This window comes from Python bivittatus, unplaced genomic scaffold (genome assembly GCF_059951505.1).
Source record: "Python bivittatus isolate LINGU-HERP-01145 unplaced genomic scaffold, Pbiv_v1 ctg000570_np1212, whole genome shotgun sequence".
NCBI lineage: Eukaryota > Metazoa > Chordata > Lepidosauria > Squamata > Pythonidae > Python > Python bivittatus.
This window is the reverse complement of record NW_028277097.1, coordinates 22,968,112-22,992,832: the sequence shown is the minus strand read 5'-3', so window position 1 is coordinate 22,992,832 and position 24,721 is coordinate 22,968,112. Positions and strand designations below refer to the sequence as shown.

At 41.8% G+C, this 24,721-nt stretch overlaps 1 protein-coding gene and 1 non-coding gene across 4 annotated transcripts in view; both read left to right on the top strand.

Moving 5' to 3' along the window:
- Positions 1-24,721, top strand: part of UBAP2 (ubiquitin associated protein 2) — a 93,498-nt gene that overhangs the window by 37,256 nt on the left and 31,521 nt on the right. For 2 of the 3 annotated variants that reach the window (XM_088152712.1, XM_088152711.1), the window contains exons 2-14: positions 542-681; positions 4,178-4,255; positions 5,626-5,736; positions 7,718-7,871; positions 8,597-8,674; positions 12,270-12,324; positions 14,508-14,611; positions 16,559-16,611; positions 18,555-18,622; positions 20,861-21,050; positions 22,735-22,948; positions 23,543-23,829; positions 24,477-24,646. In XM_088152712.1, coding sequence (XP_088008838.1) covers positions 583-681; positions 4,178-4,255; positions 5,626-5,736; positions 7,718-7,871; positions 8,597-8,674; positions 12,270-12,324; positions 14,508-14,611; positions 16,559-16,611; positions 18,555-18,622; positions 20,861-21,050; positions 22,735-22,948; positions 23,543-23,829; positions 24,477-24,646 — 1,661 coding nt within the window. In that variant the 5' untranslated portion in view covers positions 542-582. Of the gene's footprint in view, positions 1-541; positions 682-4,177; positions 4,256-5,625; positions 5,737-7,717; positions 7,872-8,596; positions 8,675-12,269; positions 12,325-14,507; positions 14,612-16,558; positions 16,612-18,554; positions 18,623-20,860; positions 21,051-22,734; positions 22,949-23,542; positions 23,830-24,476; positions 24,647-24,721 lie in introns of those variants that run through there. The other variant, XM_088152713.1, reaches the window with a different exon arrangement.
- On the top strand, positions 21,365-21,450 carry LOC112540744 (small nucleolar RNA SNORD121A). The gene has a single exon (XR_003084833.1). It is a non-coding gene; the product is annotated as a small nucleolar RNA SNORD121A (small nucleolar RNA).

Here is a 24,721-nt window from a genome sequence, read left to right as displayed (position 1 = left end):
CATATTCAAGGCCAATCTCATTCATCTCAGTAACCCTAAAGATGGGCTTACCTAGCACCCTGGGCCAGCGCCCAAGGTCAATGGCACATTTTCAGTGCCTTACAAAAGGCCAAAGGGGTTGGAGGCTTCCTAATTTGGGTGGGGGTAGACTATTCCACAGGGCAGGCATTGTGACAGAGAAGGCATATCTCCTGGATCCCATCAGATGACATTGTTTAATAGGAGAGATCTGGAGCATTCCTGGATCTGATGGGATGAGCAGAGTAGTCAGAGATAGGTGGTCCCAGAAATAACTCTCCATGAAGAACTCTCCATGATGGTCTTTATAGGTGATAGCTGGCACTTTGAGTTGTACCCAGAAGTTGATTGGGAGCTGTTGAATTTCTAGTTCCCACCTCTCATTTAAAAAAAAAAAAAAAGGCCCACCTGGTTTAATTTAACATATACATGCAACTCAATCCCTTTTCTGTTCATCTTAGACTATCATCTGCATTTTTGTCTTGGAAGTAGTGCCTCAGTGTGTGTTTCTTTCTCATTTCAGATTTTCTATTTTGTACATACATTGTTTTGTATATACTGTATATGATGACTTCGGTGGGCAGTGAACGTACTCGGGGCACTCGAGAAAAAACACAGATTTCAACCACGCAGCCGACACAGCCACAGAAACCAGTAGTCCAGGTAGGAATTTGGTAGCATTTGGTCCATGTACCTAACCTATGAATGTTAATGGCCAAGCAAAAATGTCACCAGATAAATTGTGAGTGTACAGTTACATTTATCAGGAGGAATTACCTGGATTTGAGGTGTGGGTGCCCCAGAAAAGTTGGAAAACCATTTCTAAGCTGAAAAACTCTCTGGTTGAGATTTTCAGTGTGCCTGTGTGCTTACCTGATCCAAATGTGCAGTTACATACTTGAGGGAGAAGAGATAAACGAAAGTAGCTGTCGGTGCTTTGCAAGCTCTGATGGAATATTTTTTGGGGGGGCATTCTCTGTCCTTTGTAGGAGGGATTAATTCAAACCCAGTAAAGTGTTGTTTGCCCATCCAGAATGGTAAGACTAGTAACTTTGGTGCATCTCTTATGGGTTAATATTGTTTACTAGGACCTCAGAAGCCCTTGTGTAGCTTTTCCTAGACCCCCAATGGAAGTTCAAGCTTGGAAGGAAAAAGAGTGATGACGTATTAATTACCTGGAAGATTTCTGTAAATGCTCAGTTGATCAGCGATTTAAAATTGTGCCATTTTTGGAAAGCACTCAGTTCTAGCATTCACAAAAGCCAAATGCTTTGTGGGATATACTTTGGGAATTCTACATTTAGAGATGCAAGCCTGAGAGCACACACACACACGTGCAGCAGTGGGTAACAATCAAGTTTAGCTCCTCTGTAACTGTGTTTCAGTGTCACTTGAAGGGTTATGTAGGACATGATGCTAAATGTGCATACAGGTAGTCCCTGGGTTAAGAACACCTGGTTTAAGGATGACCTATAGTTAAGAACGGTGCCTATTGTAGCAAAATTCGAGTTAAATACCCAGTGATTTGAGTTAAATACATGATGGTTCAAGTTCATTATAAAATACTACATATACAGTATTATACAATAATACTGTTCTGGCTTACCTACAAATTCAACTTAAGGACAGACCTTGGGAACAGAACTCATTCTTAAACTGGGGACTACCTGTATAGTATTACCCTTCTAGTCCTGGAATGCAGGGGGCCTTTTGAAGATTTTTATAATAATAAGGATTACAAAATAATAAGGGATTGATTTGTTATCATTCTCAGTTCTTGGCATTCCACTTTTCTCTAACCAGGGAGTTGGCTTGCTTTTTAAAAAAAAATAATAAAGATTCTCAGCTCTAACAGTTCCACAGTTTAGTGTAGTTGCTTCAGGAACTGCATGTTCTCCTCTCTGATCCAAAAGAGACTGCATGAGGAAATAGTCTGCTTGAAGTTCTGCTGTGTGAGTTGCACCATGCACACTGCTCTCTGGGAAAGAGACCTTACTTTGACAGCTTCTAAAGTCTTTGGGAACCAGAGTGGTGTGTGGCAGTCGTTAACAGATGACTGCCAGGTTCCAGTCTGTGCTTGGGCATGAGTGATGCGTCCAATCACTGTCTCAGCTTCCTACTTGAGTACTTCTGTGGGGATATGACAGAGGGGGGAAAGCCACTTCTAAGAGTAATCAGCGTAGCATTAGTGCTCTCTAGAAAGGTCAAGGGCTGAATGAGAAAATGCTTTTCCAGTAGTATAACAAGTAATCACGCAATGCTTCTAACACTGGTTTATTGAGCTTTGCTAGGTACAATCCTTTAATTAGCTTCATAGCCAGAGAGGGCCTGATTTACTGCCTGGCCAGCGGTGTGGAGCTGGGCTATCATTGTGCTTGCTTCTCAAAGATCAGTTGGGCACACAGAAAAGGGTTTTAGAGAGAGTTACTCCAGAGGAGTTCGTGCAAGTGAGAGGTGTTTGTGCTGAAGGTGAGGGGGCTGAGTTCAAGGGCACTAACTGTGCTGAAGTGTGTGTGGGAGATTCCTTCCTGATGCAGTTAAATATGGCACAGGGAGCAAATTCCACCCACAGAACAGTTTATGCTGGAGGATGCTGTGGACAAAGACATATTTGTGTACCTTGGTAAAATACTCTGTCAACTGGTGGCAGTGAGGAAAAGTCTCAATGAAATGTCATGGAATACAGCATCCTGTCTTCCTCTTACCATTTAATTTTTCTGGTGCCTGGACAACCTCAAGAGCTGCTTTGGAAAGCAAAAACTTGGCCTCCAATTAGAGCAGTAACTGAAATTCAGTTTTCAGATGTCACTGATGGAGTGTCCTTCAGATTACAAGCTCAGGGAGTGGGGTCTTCTTCTCCCTAAATGCGTCCTCAATATCTGCCCTTTTTGCAGAAGTTTCTGCAAATCAAAAAGTAACAAGCCAGGACAGAGAAAACGCAATTTGGGTTACAACCATTATGTTTGCAGGGTTCTTGTCCATGCCAGAGAGTTCTCCAATATTATCACCAACTGGTGTAATGTATAGTCTTTCTGCAACTTCCTTTTGCTGAATTCATAAATTAGAGCTGATGTATTTAAATGAAAAATGCAAATATATTTAACCTGTGGTTTACTTTGGCCACAGACTACGTGTGTGGACTCTTAATACATGCCAGGTGCTTCCTGGTTTGATCAAACTGTTTTATATCGAGGTTAGGATTTCAGGCCTTAGTTTTGAGTTTATTTGCAGTTCTGTTTGAATGGTAAGTGCAAATCATTGACTCTGGTTCCTGATCATTGGGAGATATGGCCAGCTGGAAAATACCCATTTGCCAGAAGACAAACTTGCCATGATGAAGAGAATGAGGATGATCGTTCTCCGATTTTTTTCCCTGTACTTCCCCAAAAAGCAATGACCTGCAGCCATCTGCCCCTTTTTTTTCCTAAACATACTTATGGAACCCAGAGGCTTCTGGGAAATAAAGATGATTCTGGAGGCTGGTGGTTTGTTTTACAACATATCAGCTTCCCATCCTTTTTATTATGATTTAAATATATATATTTTTAGTCAGTTGGAGCATGAAGCCTGAACGCCAACAGAGGAAGTTATCTAAGGGCCAGCCATAGATAGTGAGACCTCCAATAACTTACTCTTTTGCTTTCCAACATAATTATAGTTGACTGCCTGAAGAAAAGAAGATTTAGTGTTAAGCTGGAGCCAGTTTTATTAACCATTGTTAAATGAACCATCCTTAATGTGATATACTAACCCTGTTATAAGAACTCACAGATTTAGACAACCCAATCCTCAGTTATCAGCACAAAAACTCTTAAGGCCTGTTAATTATGGTTTGGAGTGCTGATTATGGCGCCTAATAATGTATCCCTGAAGTATGTTTCATTTGATAAGATTTTATCAGTCCATTCTTGTGTGCTGTGTTAAGCCCTGTACAAAAACTGTTCCCTGTTGGTCTGCTGCTGGGTTTTTTTTTTTTTTTAAATACTTGGTTATAATCTGGAGTTGAGGTTGCTGGACAGAAAGAATGCAGAAGACATCTGCTTACTTTTTTCCTCCTGAGTTAAAAATAGAAGAGTTAGTTGCAGTAGTGAGGGGGGGTACACTGATTCTGAATGTAGACCTGTGTCTTATATTTCATGGATGTTTTTGCATTTCTTAGGCAACAGCAGAACAAATTCGTCTCGCTCAAATGATCTACGATAAGAATGATGCAGACTTTGAAGATAAAGTGAAACAAGTAAGTTTCCTCCCCAGCTTTGCTGTAGAGCAGGGTTCCTCAACCTTGGCAGCTTGAAGATGTGTGGACTTCAACTCCCAGAATTCCCCAGCCAGCCATGCTGGTTGTGGAATTCTGGAGGTTGAAGTCCACACGTCAAGTTGCCAAGGTTGAGACATATTGCTGTAGAGAGAAGAAATTGCCATGGTACTTAGTGAGTGAAGCCCAGTCTTGTGTGTTTTGAAGCCATATCCAAATCCTCTTGCTTCCTAAAATTTAAACATAGTTTGCTCTCACTTCTGATCTGTTGCTGTGAAGATTAGTATCTTTTTAAGTAAAAGTAAGTGGTTGAGATTTGCAGAAAAGCCAGAATATTATGTGATGGATATTCTTAAAACTGTGTTCTGTTGGGATCTTTTTTGTGGAGGTGGATTTCTCTTTTGTCCTTCTGACATTGAGTTTCATTTTCCTGGCATTGACTCCAGGCTTGCTTCTACTTGCACAGGTGTTTTTATCTCTTTTTCCCGCTTACCACCAGTGCAAGCATGAAAAAGCATTGAGCTCCTGTCTGCACACTGTGCATGCAGGAAGTATTAATCTCTTCCCTACAACCTCTCTTGGCTCCAAGCCTCACAGCGAGTGGAGAAGTTGAAACATGGCTTGAAGGTGAAATCAGTCAATCTGTGATGGGAAGGGGGAGGGTGGGAAATGGTCAAACTAAGTTACTCGAGTCCCCAGATTTAAGACACTAGTTTGGCCTAGAATTGTATAGATTATAAAGTCTTTTATGTTCCAAGTACAGCCCAGGGTTCTGGCTACATAGTCTTTGAAGAAATTAAAGGACCGTTTAATATTTGGGGGCTAAGACGGTTCTCCCAGGCCTTGGGGTGAGACAGATAGGGCCCCTTGGGTGCATTCATTATTTTTGTTTTCTGTCTGTATATTGTGCCCAGATCCCATCTTGGTTTTTTTTTTTAAAATGTTATTATTTGTGGACTACAAGTGTCAGTTGGAGTCAGGTGGTGCCCAAATTGAATTAAATAAATAAATTCTGAAGTTAGTAGCAGTGATTCTAAGCTCATCTATAACTCGCTATAGACCAGTGTTTCTCAACCTTGGCAACTTGAAGATGTGTGGACTTCAACTCCCAGAATTCCCCAGCAACATATGCTGGCTGAGGAATTCTGGGAGTTGAAGTCACACGTCTTCAAGTTGTCAAGGTTGAGAAACACTGCCATAGACTGTAACCTGTCTGAGGAGGTATAATTATATGTGAATATACACATGCACGCACAAACTCATTCACACATTTTTCCTACTTCTTGGGTAAATTCCTTCTGGTTATCCGGGGCTGCTTTTTAAAATGTCTTTGTATGTGATTTTTTTTTCAGCTCATGGAAGTGACAGGGAAGAATCAGGATGACTGCATAGTAGCTCTACATGATTGTAATGGAGACGTGAACAGAGCAATCAATATCTTGCTGGAAGGAAGCTCAGATACAGTAAGGGCTCAATGCAGAGTCTTTTAGAGTTCTTTAAAAGTTATCTTTTTTAAAGATGACTTTTGAGGAAGACTTCCTGCTTTTAGTGGGAAATGCAAAGGCTAAAAAAATGTTAAAACTTTTAGGACAAGTCTGGCATAGGTAGAGCTCAGAAACATTGGATAAGCAACCTCCATTTTTAAAATATTTTCCCACCACTTTTCTGCAAATACTAAGATAAGTCATTTTCTCCTGGTAAGGATTCTGTGTGCTTTTTAAACTTTTGCTTATAGTTCAAGAAAGCTGAAGTTTGAAACATCACAATGAACTATGCAGGAAACTGAAACTCCAGCTCCACACTTACTTTGTCATCTTTCTGGGTTCTGAAATTTCAACAAGTATTACCCACGTACATTCAAGCATACCTGAGCCACATTAAAGACAAGGAACTTGCTTTTTAAAAAGAAAGAAATAAAGCAGAGATTTTTATGTTGCTGAATTCTCTGATCAACGCCTTATACTTTGTTCTTTTCTTCCCTCTTCTAAAACTGTGCCATCCACGTAGCCTCCTTCTCATGGTTGTGGCCCGGTATGCATTAAATAAGCTAGGACAGTTTTCTTTTTCATTAAGATGATGAAAAATAAAACAATTGTTCTTTGGTAGGTTAAGAACACCCTTCCCCCCTTTAGTGTTCTGTTTGCCTTCTTGCTTAAGATAGCAGAAACAACATCAGCAGGGTAACAGGTCTTTTTCCTGGTTTCCGTTCCATCTTGTGCCAGATAGGAACCTGCTAGAACGTTTGAGGAGGAATGAGAAAGACAGCAGTTTCCCTTCCTGTCTTGTTCCAAACCTATATCTACCCTGTCTGGAGGTTGGAATTTATACCTCTGCATCTCTTTCCTTTCTGATTCTCTGCTAGGTAGCATTCTTAGAGAATTCTCTTTCCCTGAAGGCTTATACATATCCAAGTTTGAGAATGTTGTTGATTTATTAGGGATCACGTCGGTCATTGGGGTTAAGCTGGCTATAAGCTGGAGGAGTCACAGGGGTAGTGGAAATGGGGATAATTCCTCCTGAATGGACACTTCTGGAAAAAAATACAGCGGGGTATTTATCTTCCTTACATATGTTTGTGGCTATGATTCATGCCCGTTCTTCCTGGAATAGCTTAAATTGGACAACCCTGCTCCCCTTCCAGGAACAGACAAATCACCTGGTTCAGGGAACACATTCTGTGCATTGCATTATGAGAAAGTATTGGGACAGTTGGATAAAATACAGTTTAGGATTGCAAAAAGAAAGGACCCCCTTTTCTTCCCCATTTACGTAGCTGTTGCCTAGCCAGTTCACAGTTTAAGCGCTGGTGGACCAGCTATTGGGTAGGCTGGGTTATTCTCCTCCTCCTGCTGAATGTATGAGTGCAGGAAGCAACTAACATTTTTGCATGTAAGACCAAAGTGTAAAAAGCCTGTATCTCCACCATCATCAGTGGTCTTATAATAGAAGAGCGGGTACAGTGTAACAATCCTGGTTTCAAAGAAATGAGGGTGTGTTCCAGTGGAACACCATGCACACGTCTTTGTTATTGTTATTTTTACTAAATACAGTATCTTGGAGTTCCCAGCAAGGCTAGAGAGGGAAGGAATCTTGTTCCAAAGCAGCCTGGAGAAAGGGAGTTCCATTAGGACCATGTCCTCTTCTTGTTCACCCCTTCCTGGGACTAAAAATACACATGGTTATTATCAGAAGTAGTTTGTCCCTATGAAAACGCCATGCCAGTTAAAAAGCCATAAAGCGATAAATTCCTTTCTAAGAATGCTGCTCTGGTGTTGCAGATTTCTAGTTTTTGTGGGTCCTGCGTTTGCCTGGGTGCCCCTTGTGCGCTGGAAGGGTCCAAAAATGTTCCCCGAGGTTTCGGGGATTGAGGTTGGGAGATACTCTGTAAGGCAGTCTTTAAATCCCTTTTGAATTGTTCTGTGTTTTCCTTCTCCACCTAAATAGACTTCGTGGGAGACGGTGGGAGGAAAGAAGAAAAGTCTTGGAAAAGAGAGTTCAGAAAACAAAGAGAACAGAGAAAAGCGAGGGGACAGAGAAGTGAGCCGTGGACGGGGAAGTTCCAACAGACGAGGAAGAGGGGGCAGCCGTGGTCGAGAGTGTAAGCGCAGGCATCGTGCTGCTAGGATTGCGGTTGCCGTAGTTGCCCGTCTGGGAGCACGTTGGTCTCGAGTTGCTTTGTTGTATGTTTGCAGTAGAGCCTGGTGGGGAAAACATACGCAGAGCTGCCCTCGGAAGAAGCTTGATCCTGGTTTGCTTTTGCTACCCTTTATTCCTCTCTGTCCAAGGATGAGAATACTGGGGTGATTTGGGCACTGAGGGACAATGTGAGAGAGGCAGCCTGCAGGCTCTCAACTGTTTGATGTGAGGCCTGACAGCCTTCAATTCAGTCCTTCGAAGAAGGCTTGGAGCGCCTTAACAGACACTTCGAAACTGTAAGGGCACCGTAACACACAGTAAAACACGCCTGCAATATAAACAATAAGCAGAAAACTCCCGGCCCTAAATTATTTAGGTAAATGAAAGATAGCATGAAAATGTGTAACCAAATGAATGGAAAGAAGCTTCAAGTTGTCAGTTTGTGGAAAAGTGAAGGTGTGATATTATCCAAGTGTTGATTACCATGGGCTTACCACGTGGATCTCAGGACAAAGGCAGTGGGCAAAAGTCACATTTGCCAGTCCAATCCTTGCACCCTCCCTCCTTTCCCTCTTGCTGTCTTACTCATGTTGGTGTACAGCTGAAAAATGTCTGACTAAATAAACACTCTTAAAATGGTATTTATGTTCTAAAACTATTTTTCTGTATTTCCCCTCTCATATCTAGTTAGAACTGAAGAAAATGGAGTGGAAATGCCCCCTGGTGATAGGCCTTCTGATCGTGGGAAACGTGGCAGAGGGAGAGGTAAAATACTGATATTTACGTGCCCTTCCTTACTGCTAATGCTCAAGGTGGTTAAGCTACCTTTCATAATTTTTAAAAAAGAAACCTGGCTCAAAAGGAACAGCTTCTGTGAAAAGCTTCCACAAAGCATTTTCTGCAGCTTCTTGGTTAGAAGGTCCACAGGAGTTTGTTTGTGTGTTTGGGAATGCGTGTTGTGTTTAATGTATGTTGTGGCAAAGAAGAACATCTTACCAATAAAAAAAGCATTGTCTGACGTGCTTGAAAGTGGCTGGAATTGACAGAATTTCCCCTACATCAGATAGCTACAAAGGCGCACAGACTAAAATAAAAATCTTACCTAGTGTCTGGAATCAGCTAGACTGTGCAGAAGATTGCGGAGGGTTGTCCCCCAGGGGTGCCTGAGAGTCTGTCCACGCTTGACCTTTTTCTTCTCCTGCCTCTCTGGCGTTGAATGTAAACGGAATCCTTGGCTTGGCCAGACACTGAAACCAGCCTCTGCTGCCAAGGACTTGCGTGTTGATCTCTTGATACCAAAACAACGTAAAGCCCTGCAGCAGTATTTTTAACTTCTGGGCAATGCAGGATTACAATGTGGGCTAGTACCGCAATAATAGCCTCCTGTGACAAGCTCAGTTGAACGCTGCCTTTATTTCCCCCAGTGAAGACTTAACCTGAAGAAGGAGCATCACTGTGCTTCTCAGCGCGTGAACCCCAAAATGCCCGCTTTTCAGCAGACCCACCGGTCCGGTTGTTCCCTTCCAGCCCTCCCAGCTGTCCAGGATGTTCCCATCCTCTCAGAGTACAGCTGGGAATGCAAATGCTTTGCATCTTGGCATAGACCTTGGCAGGCCCTAATAGGTATGCCTGTCCGCATTGTTATCCCTGGTTCAGTTTAACATAACCTGCAGAGTGGACCGTTTTATGTTTATGAATATTTTTAGAGCTTCTTACTCATTCCGAGATGTGATTCTCATGAAGGATGGGGAAAGATCTGGGAGCCAAGTTCCAAATAAGCCCTGCTGGAAGCAGAGAAGGAGTGGACAGGCGTTATCTTTCTCAGGGGGGGACTGAGCCAATGCCAAAGCTCAGGTTTTATGTGCAGAAGAGGCCTGGTGAAGTCCAGTGCCTCTTCATTAAGAGGTTAGGCAGCAGATGACAGAAATGATTTTTTCTGGAGAGCTGCTGCTGGTTCGAATACCTAATAAAATCTAAATAAGCAAAGAGTACGATGTGTAAGATCAGAAGGATAGGAACATAATATCTGGTACTATTTCACTTCGTCTGTTGAGTGCATGTACTAACTGCTTTTGTACCAACTGCAGCGGTGGGGTGAAAAACAGTTGGTATATAATGAGTCTACAATAATCCCTTTTCAGTAAGTTTATCTTTAAAATTCCCGATTCATTTCATTCTGAAGCTCATTATCTCCCCTTAACATATGATATGCACAGTATGAGCTGTTCCTCTGTGAAGCAAGACTAGTTAAAACCTGAGTCTTGCAGACAGATGATTTGTGTCTGCATCTGCAAAGCGTCTGATGCTGTTGGCATAAGCTGTCTTTTGGATCAGTTGTGCTTTCTTGGGAAGAAACTGACCAGCTCTTAAAACAACACAAATATAACAGAGCCCAGGTAACACAAGTGTCATGTCACCTTTAATTATCATGGCAATTGTGTAAAGGCTGTGCCTGTAGAGTAGTGATGATTAGAGCAACCTTTTTAAAAGAAACACTTAGAAGTCTGATCCTGTTGAAGTCCCTGTGAGACAAGAGATATGGTGACTCATAGAAGGTATTTTGGTGGGTGGGTAAAAAAAAGTCAAGTTGGCGACCATGATACTACGATTGAAGCTCTGCCTCTTCTTTGGGTGCATCACCTTCTAGACTAGAGTTTCTCAACCTCAGCAACTTTAAGATGTGTGGATGTCAACTCCCAGAATTCCCCAGCCAGCCATTAAGTCCACACATGTTAAAGATGCTGAAGTTGAGAAACACTGATCTAGACTTTCAGGGCCATCCTCTTGCCTTTTTTAAGCACATGCTGCAGATGCCTCTGGATGAGGTAATGTTGAAGGAGACTTTGGAAGAGTATCTATATTTCCTAAATGGAACTTCTACTTTGACAACTTGCCATTTGGGGGGAAGAAAGGCCTTTCTTCTTATCTCTTAGCTAAGCAGAACAATGCAAGCATCAGATACTAAGCCAACCAAGATTTGAGGGAAGGGAAGGGAAGGTGGTGTTTGCATCAACTTAATCTTCTTCCCCTTTCACTGAGGGTAGAATGGAGAATCTTCATTCGGTATTTTATCCTTTCAAGTCTGGTTGTGACATTAAGGGTATTTCCCCCCATGTTTGTGTTTATTATATTGAACATACACCAAGATGCCCGTTTCAGCTGCATTGTTCACTGTTTCCAGCCATGGCAACTTTCAGATGAGCAAACGTCAGCTCCCAGGACTGCCCAGCCAGCAGGGCCACTTGGAAGTTGCTGAGGCTGGAAAACACCAGAGTAGGCAGAAGGATGTTGAGATACTTATTTTTGTCTCACAGATAAAGCAGTTGTGTGAAGCAGCTATTTCTCATTACACTGCACCTTTGATACAAACATTTTCACATGCGTTGCTTTGCTTTCCATGTCTCAAAAAATGCTTGGGGATTGGAAAGTGTTATTCAGAGCACATATGGTCATTACTGCCTTGGGACTAGAATAAGGCAGATCAGGAAAAAGGAAGAGAACGCTCCTTCATGTTCTTCAGATGGGTTGGTTGGTAAATTCTGTATCTCACAGTGGGCAGCTCACCTGTTGCAAATTTCACTTTTTATTTTCACTGTAATCCTGTGTGTGATGTTTGTGTGTGTGTGTGTACTGCAAAGCTTGAGTTGCTTGCTTATATTCTTATATATAAGAATAATATTATATTGCATTTGCTGCTGTTCTAGCTCTTTGTCATGTCCTGTTTCAGTAGTGCAGGGCCTGTCTACCTCCAGCTTTTCTGTAGTTGATGTTGAAGTGTAGGGCTAGATCCCTGCAGTATCTCTTAACACCTGACTAGTCCTTGGGCTGTGACTGATTGTACAGTCAGAAAGGAGTGGCTGGGAAAAACACAGAGGGGAGTTGAAAAAGACCCAACTGAAAACAGAGGTGGCAGATTCTAGTCCAAGGCTACCCCAGAATCTTAGCAATGAAAATGTTTTGGAAGTCAAATAAAGCTGAATAACAAGGTCATTTCTATGGGACTGGATGTATTTACAGGCTTAGAATGTGGTCGCTGAATTTCTGTGGCTTTTGTAAACTGAGGCTTGACTAATATGATCCTGCATTCCTACATCTTGGACAAGAAAGTAAAACCAGATTTAGGATTATAGCAGGATAACAATTCTTCCTCTGCCTTCCTTATGAATATTAAGAAGGTGGAGGAAGAATTGTTATCTTGGCAGAATCTTAAATCTGGTTCTACTTCCTTGTCCAAGATGTATTTTACTCTTAAAAGGAAAAAAAAAAGTATTTTTTTTCCTTTCCTTGTTTTCCTCTTGAGTACTGGAAAACTCACTTTATCCACTTGGCCCTTTTAAACTAAGTTCTTCCTTTTCTGCAGGATTTGGACGGGCCAGAGGAAGAGGAGCTGGGAGATTTTCAGCCCAGGGCATGGGGTAGGTTTTTATTAGCATGTTGGATGAAAGATTTGTATTTTAACTAAATGTGGACCAAGCAATACTGCTTAACTGCATGAAGTTGGAAATTCTGCAGATTTTGTTGAACAGGATGTGCTGCCTCCTTTAATCCCATTAGCAAGAAAACCTGATAAGAAGACAAAAGTGACCAAATCAACGTGAAATGTATTTGTTTCCACTTCGTCTTGCTAGGCAAATTCTCCTGAGTAAATGTGCAAAGGTGGCAATAGTAAAGGCAACCCCAAGTGGCTGGCTTGCCACCTGAAGATAACATAAACCCAAGATGCACCTTATCTGTTAGCCTAAGAATGCTCTTCTTACAGGTGCTACTGATAGCTATTAGCTCCTGCCCCGCAGCAGTTCTGAACATAATGGTTCAAAGCAGGTGTCTGTATCAGCAATAACTACTAAGCACCTAGCAGCTGCTACAGAGCTGTGTAAAAGCCCAGCGGTGGAAATACGTGGGATTTTTTGTTTTGCTTTTGCCAAGGATGCTATTGAATATGGCCTCTAGGAAAATTGCCAGATACAGTGGAAGGAGAGAGGGAATAATAGCATACCCAAAGACCATCTTCCAGGAAAGCCTCCTTAAGTGTTGCTTTCTTTGTTTATTATTGGATAGCATGCACTTGCATACTCTGTGGCATAGAGTAATATATTATGGAAATGTTTTAAAGATAAAACTACCTTAATTTGTCAGTGAGATCAAGCAGACTGTAGAACCCAAAATGAGGGTTGCCTAGCTGCACTCGGAGGCGTCCTGGTTGAGAGGTTAGAGCATTGGAAATTGAACATCTGTTGACCTGATATAACATGAAATGAACAGTAAACTGTATGCAGTAATGAATATGCTATTCTTTAAAGTGCTGCAAAACTAGTTTTTGCTGTAAAATAATTTGGAAATTAGGAATCTGGCATGGTGTAAACATTAATAAAGCCCATCTTAATGATTTAAACTATGTAAGCTTACTCGATTCTCTTATCTTCCTGTTGAGTATTTCTGAGTCTTTATCTTCTGTAGGTAGTTGATAGTGGTTGTTTCTTGACGCTTATGGCAACATCAGATTAACTGCATGGTTTTTTTTTTGCTAGCAAATAGAGAGCCAGCATGGTGTAGTCATGGTACTGGACTAGGCGCAGGGGGACCAGGTTATAATCCTCTCTTAGGCATGGAAGCCAGTTGGATGACCTTAGGCCAGTCATTCCCTCTCAGGCTCTGTGAGGAGCTGGCTGATAACTAAGAGCTTGTTGCATCATGGATTGATAACTTTGCCATAAGAATTAGGTGAGCACAGTTCAGAAACAGGTTTTTTTTTAAATTATTTTTGCTTTAGTGGTCTTTGATGATTTTGATCTTGTGTTTGCCACCCAGAGTCACAATTGCAGAGTGGGCAGCTATATAAATTGCTATAGTAAGTAAATAAGTAAAGTGGACCTGCAACCATGCGGAACAAATGCTAAGAAGAAGAAGAACAACTTTTTGTTAGCAGATGTGTTTGAATTGACAAATGTATCCATGCAACCTTGACATTTAAAGGGATTGTTTTCAGTGTTGAGTGTTGACTAATATACCTAAGAGGAGCTATCTTGCGCTGAGTTACACTACTGATTGCTTTTCTGTCTGTCTCCGCACCCACCCAAAGTTCTACTCCCTTTTCAACCTGGAAATTTTGATTCTATGACTTGATCTATTTTATCTATAGATCTGTTCTATTGTTTTAGACGCTTTTGAGTGTGAACACCCACAAAACATTCCACTTTGTGAAATGTCCTGTTTCAAGCATTCTAGAAGTGTTCAAACCAGTTCAAAAGGAAATGTTTTTCAGATCCCTAGTAGGAATTTTATTAAAGCAGTTTTTCTCTTCTCCCCATTCATTCCTAGCTTCACTAATGCTGTAGATGCTATACATGGAGGGACTTCCTTTTATAGTTCCTGGATATGCACAATCTTGGTGGCCCTTCCCTATTCTTGATTTTTCCAGAAGAGCACATGCTTGACATGCATGGAGTCCCAGGCTCAATCCCCAGAAGTAGTGGCGGCTGAAAGACCTCTGGGGCCTCTATAGGTTGGAAAGGAAAATGCTGGGCTAGGCTGACCAGACAGGTACTTAAGCCTCGCTTTCTCTAGATTTCTGACTTTCTCCAACTCTCTTGACCTGTAGGACATTTAACCCTGCAGATTATACCGATTCTTCTGCCACAGATGGCTTTGGAGCAAAACAGGAGACTTGGGAACCTGGAGAGAATGATGCAGATGATGGGACAGGTGAGGAAACAAAAAGTTTTCAGATTACAAGTCTGCCCCAAATTGTCAACAGCGGGTGATATTACTGTGTGTTTCCTGATACAGAAGAATGTGCAGTCCTTTTCTAAGAATAGTTGAAGGTAAGGCGTATATGCTTTCTGTAATCTTACCCGCAGAAAGTTTTCCATTGGCACTTTTTTGGGTGTGTGTGTGAATGATGTGGATTATTTCCCTAAAAACTCTAAAAGCCTTGGTTTTCTAGTCACCACTGATCCTGACCCCCCTTAAAGGGGAAAAGTAGTTGCACACACTTTATACCAAGCTGGGTAGTTCTTTGATCTTCTCTGTCGAAATTGTTTGGGAATTCTTCTTCTTACTCTGATCTGCACCACAAGGAAGAGACCTGAGAAGACTGGTGTGTCTGTCTTAAATTTTCCACATGCTACCACTGCACTTTTACCCATTTTTCAGAATTTCTTTCTTCTGATAACTTGTTTAGTCTAAAGCATGAACAGAAAGGGGACTGATGAATGTAAAACAAACAAATGAATCTTAACATGTTTGCAGGGCAGATGGAAGAGATGTTTTTACAACAGCTTTATATATGAGATTCCTGGTTTGCAAACCAATTGAAGCAGGTCAGGTTGCAATCTTTCTTGTTTAAGGTGGCTGTGGGTACTCTTTCCCAGAAGAGCCCCCAGAAAACTCACCTGTACATAAATGTCATCTTCAAGTAAAGTCCAGATACATTTTTGTGATTATTTTTAAATTCCTAGTTCTCATGAGGGCAGGAAAAATTGCTAGTGGTTTGGAAGCATTGAAGCAGAGAAACTTTTTGTTTCTGGGAATCCATGGTTCATATTTCACCTGGCTGGGAATGTTCCTTTTTTAGAAAAACATTTTAGTATCTTCAATGTACCAGTTTTCTACTTTGTATAAAATCTGCCTTAGTAATGTTAAAAAAAACCTTTACTTGAAATCTGTTTAATGTCCTTACGTGACAGTAATCCTTACAACCTGATGCAGTTTGTTTAAATTCTTGTTTGTGAGCCCCTCGAAATAAAATAAAAACATTTTTAAAAATCCCAGTGAAAACAAATTAAAAAAAAAAAAGATCACCATCTGAAATGATTTAGAAAAATGAAACTTTTTTTTTAGCTGAAAAGATCATTTTGACTGCTACAGACTTTACAGTCTGAAGATAGTGACCCAGAACTAGGGTGTCCTCACCATGAATTTACCTGGTTCTTCTGTTTCTGCTATGGGCTGTTAATTTGCATATTTTAAAAATGATTTATCACAGTAGCAGGCTGGCAGTCCTCTTGTTAAGATGTTGGCAGTTAGGTCTGGGAAGTGGCTTTTGTAAGGGTGGCCTGAACAAAAACTTAGAAGACACTAGTTGAACTATGTGGTACAATGCATCCTATTCTTGTTCTTCCGTACGTTTATGATTTTTATTACTTTAAACGTTTGCTGTAGTGAGCACCTCCTAAAGCATGGCACAGAACTTTTCAAATAATGTGAGAAACAGATGCTCCTTTCTAATCTCAGCTTTCCCACCTGCATCACTGTGATGGGCAGGACACTGAGCATCTGATGGCAGGTTTTACGGGTTTGCAGGTAGCTCTGGCTTTGTTCTGCAAATATGACCTTGTCCAGCAGCACAGTTTTGGTTTTTGATTTCAGTGAGGGCAGTGTCATTTTTACCTTATTCGGCAGATGTCTGATAGCTTGCAATAAGGTTGATTGGTGGCCCATAGGTTCCACTCCTACATCTTTAATCTGTCAGATTTAATTACATCTGTAGTCCCAAACCTGGAAGATCTGTGGCCCTCAACTACAACCGCCAATGTCCCTAACCATTGGCCATTCTGGCTTGGGCTGCTTAGGAATTGTGACTCAGCAAGCCACTGGTTTCCTACTCCTTAAGAATGAGCAGATGATCTGATCAGTCTTTTGTTACTACAGGAGCATGGAAGAATTCAATAGAAGAATGGACAGCCGAAGATTGGAACGAAGATGTAAGTCTAGATTTAGTTTGTTCTGTTATTAGGCAGTACCAGTTCCTTTTGAAAGAGTGAAAGAGAATACATTGCCAGGCTGCTAAACAGTATTAACTGCTTGAACGTTATTTGGCTAACTTTAATCTTGGGATATTGTCCCAACGTATTTTTTCAGAGAACTTATGTAGAGGTTAGAGAGATCTCCTCTACCTGTGCCGTGATGACTTTTTGAAAATCTGCACTTACAGGATGCTTGTATGGAACATACAACTGTACTGATTCGCGCATGAGTAGATACCAGCTGGATTTGCTGGGGTGTTTGAATGTGTGCCTTCAGGGTGATTTGCAGACTTCTGCACATGCTGTTTTCCTTGGGCAGTTGGTGGCTGAAAGTGAAATAGTTTTGGACTGGTCTAACTGGGAAGCTTCTGATCTCACCTTCAGCCACCAAAAATAACAAGCAAGAAATTAAAGGGACGGTTCTCCACAGTTTGTCCTCAGAACTAGTTGGGGCAGAGCTTGCTTCTCAAGAGAGGATTTTTGCTGAGAGAATCTGACTGGTAATTTGATTCCAGCAAAGCAGCTGGCAGCCCCCAGTTACCAGCTGCTGGTTTCAAGGAATTGCCATTTTCCAGGAAGGAATTCTTGTTGTTTTTTGTTGTTGTGCCTCAGTTAGCCTGTCCTGGGCCGCTACTCACAAGCAGATTAAGTTGCTTCCCAGAAACCTTGCGGGCTTCTGTGTAACAAAACACGTTTCAGCTGCTGGGTGTATTGAGTGACCTCATAAATGCCACCGTCTTGGGGCAGTGTTCTGTTTACCTTCCTTTACAGGCGAGAGTATCAGTTCCACCCACAAGCAGAGGGCAGTTATAGGCTGGTCTTATTTTGGAATAGAGACTCTTCCACCCTTCCTTTCTTTTGGGGTTTGCTTGCAAGTATTGCACTGTGTAACTCATTCATTAGCACACCATTGACCCTTCCAATTTATTGGGGCATTTGTAGCCTCTTGAAATAACAATTCCTTAACAGATGCTTACTTGCTTTTCCCAGTCACTGTTGCATGGCCTCTCGTAGTTCTGGGAGCAAAGTGCGAAACCTCTGTTTGAAGGGGGTTGTAATAGAAAATTTGGTGGGGAAGGAGCTCCTTCCTGCTGAAGCTTTGTGAATTTCTTGTGTGGTAACTCAGATGTGATGGATCAGTTTGTAAAGACCACAGGAAGAGCTGGGCCACTCTGGGAAATGGATGCAGAGTTTCTCACAATGCATAATGCCCTGATTGTGCACTGCCCCCACATTGAATATGTTTGACTTGGGAGGCTGACCAATGTGAAACAGGCAGCGCTTTGGAAGGGCTTCTTCTTTGCATGGAGAAGATCCCTGACTCAGTCCTTGGAATCCTCTCCCTGTTAAAAAGATTTCAGCATTCAGCTAAGATCCTGTGGAGTTGCTGCCAAACAAAGGAGGCAGGAGTGGGATTTATGTAGAGTGAGGATTTCACCTGAGCTAAAGCAGCTTTCTGTGTGGCTTGCATGGGATGAGAGTAACGTGTTGATATTTGGCAATGTCTACTGCAGAAAAGCTCCAAGTCCGCCCTGGAGAACCGCATTCTGATTTGGAACATGCATTCAGGGGAGGCTGAAGCTTTGATATATCTGGGAGGCCTGCCATCAGTCTAAAAGTACACGTGGTGTGGGGAAAAGCTTTAATTTACCAGGAGTAAAATGAAGCCATTAGCTATATTTTCAGATATCCCCTCCCCCCAATATTTATGCAGTGCCATTTCTAGTTATTTCCTGTTTGCCCATGTACATGTAAATTGCTGCATGCAAATTTTATATAATTTTGTCACCTGGGTCTGTGCTTTGGATCTTTTAAATACCTAGCATTTTTTGTTACTATCTCCTAGGGAAAAAAAAATTAATGCGAAATATATTATTCTGCTCTGCTCTCTGATACCTTAGCTTTCAGAAACAAAGGTCTTCACAGCTTCATCAGTTCCAACTGAGAACCATATTGCTTCTGGTCAGAGGTAGGTATTTTCCTGCCCTGGAGACGATATGCCTGTAGGCTAGTTTGGGTTGCATTTTTATCAGATGGAAGTGTTGGCCCTGTCCATAAATTATATGATAGTCATTTACACGTATACACATAGACAAGAAGCACTCAAACTTGGAAAGTTAGAATCATAGAAGATAACTGCTGTAGCCTCCTGCTTGGTACATTATCCATTTTGGGGAGATGACTATCCAGCTTTTATTTGAAGACTTTCAGTGAAGAGGAACACAATACATTATGAGGAGCATGTTCCTCTGGTTGACCACACTTTCCATCAGGATATAAGGGTAAACTGGATGCAACTTCTCTCACTCCGTTGCCAGGGTTTATTTGACTGACCTGGCTGGCTAGATGGGTGTCCCCTCTCTCCTTCATTACTCCATGTCCCATCCTGGATAGAAGGAATGTACTATTCTTCAGTCAAGGCTGTAGGATAGCTGCGCTCCTCTGCTAAAACCTCCATATAAGCTCAAGGTCCTCCATCAGGAAATGTGTTTTAAGATCTAACCTGAGTTTACCTCCCAGCCCATTGGGTCTGGTCCTGCCCTCCAGGATGACAGGAACAAGTCCAGTCCCTCTTCTGTACACTAACCCCTTAGATACTGAAATTGTTAATCATACCTCTCCTATGTCTCCTCTTCTGTAGACGAAACAGATTCAGTTCCTTTAGTTACTAACCATCTCAGTAGCTGTCCTTTGAATTCCAGTTTGTCTCCAGTTTGTCAGTGTCCTTTTCAGAAAGCAGTGACCAGAAACAGATGCAATATTTCATTATGACTAAGGCAGAATAAAGTGGGATGATCACTTCCCCTGATTGGGATTCTGTTTTAGCAGCTGGATTACACTGTTGGCTCATGTAACATTTGTGATTTTTTTGAACACTCATATGCCAAGCCAGGTTTCCTCCATCCTATATTGAGCCTTTCATTTATTTTCTTCCCAGATCAAGACTTTATATGCTTCCGGTTATATTTCATACTATTTGTTTTGGCCCACTATTCATACTTATCTAGTAGATCTTCTCTGTTTTAAAAAGTGCTGGCTACTCATCTTAATTCTGTGTCATCTGCAGATTTGATAGTTTTCCTCACAACCTCTTCATCCAACTCATTGATAAAAATGTTGGACCGCACAGGGTCCAGGACAAAGCCCTGTGGCACTCCAATTGATACTGCTCTCCAAGCTGATGTGGGGTGCAATCATTCAGCCAATTATAAATCCATCTAGCAGTTAAACCATCTAGTCATATTTTACCATTTTATTAATGAGGCTATCATGAGACACTTTGTCAAATGCTCTGCTGAGGTCAAGGTACACTATGTCCGTGGCATTCCCCCAATCTATTGAGCTAGTTCACTGCCAAAAAATGGAGATAAAATTAGTCAAGTGCAACTAATTGTTGGATTCCTATCCAAGTGCTCACAAGTGCGCGGTTGAATAATCTGTTCAAGGACCTTGCTTCGTATAGACATCAAGCTGACAGGCCTGTAATTTCCTGGGCTATGCTTCCCTATTTTGAAGATGGGGATGAATTGCTCTGGTTCTTTGGAGTCAGCTCCCATCTCACTTGGAGCTGGATCACTTAACATGCAACAGAAATGCTTCATTTTAATGGCCCCCCATTTATTTATTCTTCTAAATAAATAAATACTCCTGCATGCTGTTTGGCATGTATAAAGGTTAATTGCGATGATTAATTACATTGCGATGGACCTTTTACTTTAGAGGTTCTTTATATCATAAAATTATAACTGATTGTAATGCATCATGTATCAACTGTTTTATTCTACACCTGTCCTGTGCTTAGTTATTAATTTGTAATAAATAAGTGAAACCATTGTGTCTAGCACTATGATAAAGTAGGGACTATACCTTTATTATTTATTTGTTAGATTATATCCTGCCTTTCCTCCAGGAGCTCAAGGCAGCATCTCTCCCTCCCCCTGCCCCCCTTTCCCAGGCAGTGAACCTGAGGGGTAGATTGAGCTGAGACAAGTTGACTGGCCCGATGTCACCTAGGGAATTGCTCTGACTGAGGGTGGGCTTGAACCTGGGTTCCTCAGTCTTAGTCCAGTACTTTCACCATTAATCACACTGCCCCCCATATGTACTGAGGAGTCCTTGACTACTATGATTTCTCCTAATCTCTCTTTTTAGGGTCCTTCCATCCTCTAATTCTCTCTCTCTCTCTCTCTCTCCCTTTCATACATAGCATTGACCTGGTGACGCTGCTTCAGAATCCTGGTGCTTCTAGCCAAGACATGGAGGCCACTTCCTTTGATACTCCTCAGCAGCAAAACTTTGGTCAGGCACTAGTCTTCACCAATTCCCAGCACAATCCTCAAATGGCCTTGGGAACAATCAATCCAAGCACTGTGAACACTTACTCTCCACAAAGCCTGGTAATGTCCGTTGGGTTACTCAGAATGCTGAGCAGTCTCCTCCTCTGAAAAGACTTTGCTGCCTTTGCTGTGGATCTGAAAAACAAAATCAGATGGCTTTGGCATTCTGGGGTTGCAGAACTCTAGCAGCCTTTTGCAAAGGATAACCTTTGTACCTCCACTCTTCCAGGGAGCTGGGCTCTAGCTTACTAGCTCCTTCCACTCAGTAGCTGGAGTGACCTACTTAGTATGATTCTTGTGAGGAGCACAGATCACACCCCATGCATAATAATTACTGCAAAGTTGCCTTGCTCATGCAATGCCAAGTAGTTCCAGACTGGAAGACTATGATGTAGAATTCTTTCCAAGCACATATCTGACTGCTTTATGTGGAAATCAACTATTCCTGAGTCTTCAAGTCTAGTAAAAATTGGCCAAATATGAACCAGTATCAGCGTTCTCAGATCAAGATTATTCTGTAGTGTATGGTGTAGGCTCTTCCTTTCTAACACTCCTGAAACTCAGATACATTTATCAGTTTTAATTTTGTTTAGGTTCATCAATTACTGTTGGATGTGTTTATAATGTGCAGTCAGGATTTTTAGCTACTGTACTGCTTTTTGAAATAGGCATAAGTGCCTGGCATGCATGTAATTCTAAGTCACAGTAGGTGGGTGTGTACCTCTAAGCCAAAATGAAAGCTCATGATGGTCTAGAGTAATATGTGAGCCATGATACTCTGCTTACTATTATTATGATTTCCAGCAATGTATTCAACAGCTTACAGAATAATGGAAAAGAAGGCAAACTTGTGTTCCAGGGATTTTAGAAATAGATTTTGAATGGAAATAATGTAATAGAGGAAAAAGAAGGGAAACAGGTACAGATATGCTCAAGTAGTTACTGTATTTAAAGTTAAAGGGTGCAAACTGAATGTTTACACTCCTTAATTCATGGGCAACAAAGATTATCCAAGAAACTTGCAGTTTACATAGTATTCACAAGACCATAGACGAAATGAGTAATTCAAATTGCATTGATGGTTTATTAGCTTCTGAATCTTTTAAAAACTCTGTTACCTGTTAAAACATCTTTTCAGAAATATTATTCTCAACATTAATAGTCAAAAAAAGGAAGGGAGGGACACGTTTGATTTCTCATAACCTTTTACAGGAGGGAATCATGCCTTTCTGAGACATGCTGTACACATGCATCAAAAAGCTGCTTTTTAAAAAGAAAGTGTATTTATATGCAGATTGAGTTGATTAACTGACTCAAGATTTCTTTGGTCCACTGACAGCCCTAAAGCAACCCTATTATTGTATAAAATGGCAGTAGTGGTGATGTGCCAAGCCTTTTGAATGAGCCGGTTCCAAATTCAGAACACTTTGATTCAAAATCTTTTGTGCATTCCTAGTTTAAAAGAGTGTAAACCTTGTAATATCATCGGGGAAAGCTGTCAAGAAATCTTTTTCCTCTTGTATTTACTGATCAGCATGGTTATCATGCCTAGTACTATGGCAGTTGAAGTCACACAGGCTGGGGTTACCAGGCTGGGAAAGGATGCATTAGTTACTTGTATTTTTATCGGTGATATATAATTTAAACCTGCTCCTTTTAATATAAAATGCATTGATACAGTACCTTAATACAGTTAGTGTGAATGTTATTCAGTGCACCACATTTCCCCCTTCCTTTTTCCTAGTCTTCGGTGCTCAGTTCTGGATTCGGAGAACTTGGCTCTTCAAAGTTAGCCAACTCTGCTGGTTCTCAGATTTTGGAGCAGCTGAAATCTCCAGGTTTGGGCCAGTTCACCTCACAGGGTCCTCTCAGTACAACCTCTCCAGTGTCCACAACTCCAACCTCATCCTGGGATGTGAAATCATCAACTTCACAGCCTTCTATCCTCAGCCATTTTGGTGAGTGTTCAGGCCTATAGAAGCAAGTCAATATAACCCCCTCCATCTTTTTTTTTTTTACACACAAACAAACATTTTGTTGTTAGGAAATGTAATGTTGTCTGATGAAGCATCCCTTTGGGTTTTTCAGCGCATGTGATGGGGGCTCCCACAATGTAGCCGTCACACAAGGGTTGCCTGTTTACAAAATGTTTGCCATCCCATGTGGAGCCAGTCGTCAAACATCCATTTACCTTGCTACCCTTTCCTAACCTCTGACATCCTCTGGACAATCTGATCTTACTTCTGTATTTTTTTCTGGGTGAAGAGAGACATTTCCGCACCAGACTGTGGGCTGGAGCCACCCATCCTCCTTTTTTAATTTCTCAGAATGCCTGGGAGGGGGGAGGGCTCCTTTGGGTGCCCTGGAGCAACTTTTGTACATGAAGAACATGCTAGAGACTGTTTATCTTTCAAAACTAAAAGCATCTTTAGGTGGAGGTGCCAAGCACAAAGTCTGCAGACACCTTGCTGCCTTTACTCATCTAAGCCTTTGCTCAAGTGAGAGTTGGTGATTGTTTCCCATGTTTCCCTCTTCTTGCTAATGGTGTCCAGACTTCAAATCCCAGCCTGAGCCATCTCCGGTCCTGAGTCAACTGACCCAGCGGCAGCAGCAGCAGCAGCAGCAGCAGCCCCCACTGGCAGCCACCGCCCCTCCACCTGGACTGGAATATTTTGCCCCACAAAAAGCCCAAGAGCCCTTGCCGGTGGACAGCTGTGCAGCTGGCAGCAAAACATTGCCGCTTTCCAGCCTGTCTCCAGAGAGTCAAGTGGTGCCAGCCCATCAAACACAGCAGAAGCAGATCAAGCCGTCGAAGCGGAGGATGCCCCCGGCTTCAAAAGTGGGTAATTCTGCAGGGTCAAGATAGTAGAAGGACTTCTGATAGGCAGCTGATCTGGACATAGATGAAGTCAGCCTATCACATTTTATCTGCTGTGCCCCTAAGGTTGCACAAAGAGACAATGATTTAAAGATAATCTGTTCTTTATTAGAGGGAAGAGCCAATTTTTAAAAAATTTAAATCTTTTACTCTGTCTTGCTGTAACTCAGCCTGCTGGCGTTGGAGGATTCTTCCCTGGCGTTTTTCTTGGGAATTTTTGGAGCCATGTTTCTTGCATATTTAGGGGGACACCCTACTGGGGGAGTCTGTTCCTGATGTGAAACTTCTGTGGACTAAATTTAAATTAACTTTCAGTGACTGGCAGCAAGTAAAATGCATTCTGAAAAGCTCAGGGCTCCTTAGGTCTGCCACCAAACTGCTTCCTTCCTGTGTAGGTTCTGTTTTCTTTTCCCCAGTGAGAACTTGCTTCAGTGATTGTGATGGTGAATTGTGAGCTTCCTTGGCATTCTGAAGTTTTAGCTACCAGGTTGAGTTGAATTATGTTAATTTTCAGATCCTTTTCAATGGCAGATGATTCATGTATTAAATAGGAAATGTTCCTTTCCCAGCTGGCATCTGTGATTACAACCTGCTATATCAATTTGCAGATCCCTTCCTCTGCAGTGGAAATGCCTGGATCTACTGATGTGTCTGGGCTAAATGTGCAGTTTGGAGCACTTGAATTTGGGCTGGAACCTTCTCTCTCAGAGTTTGGACCTGCTTCAAGCTATGAAAACAGCCCAGCACCCAATAATATCCTGTATACGAAGCCTGTAAAGTAAGTTGACTTCTGTCTAGGCACTGACTCCAAGGCTGGAGGTTGGGAGGACAAGGAGAGGCCAGTATCCTCATG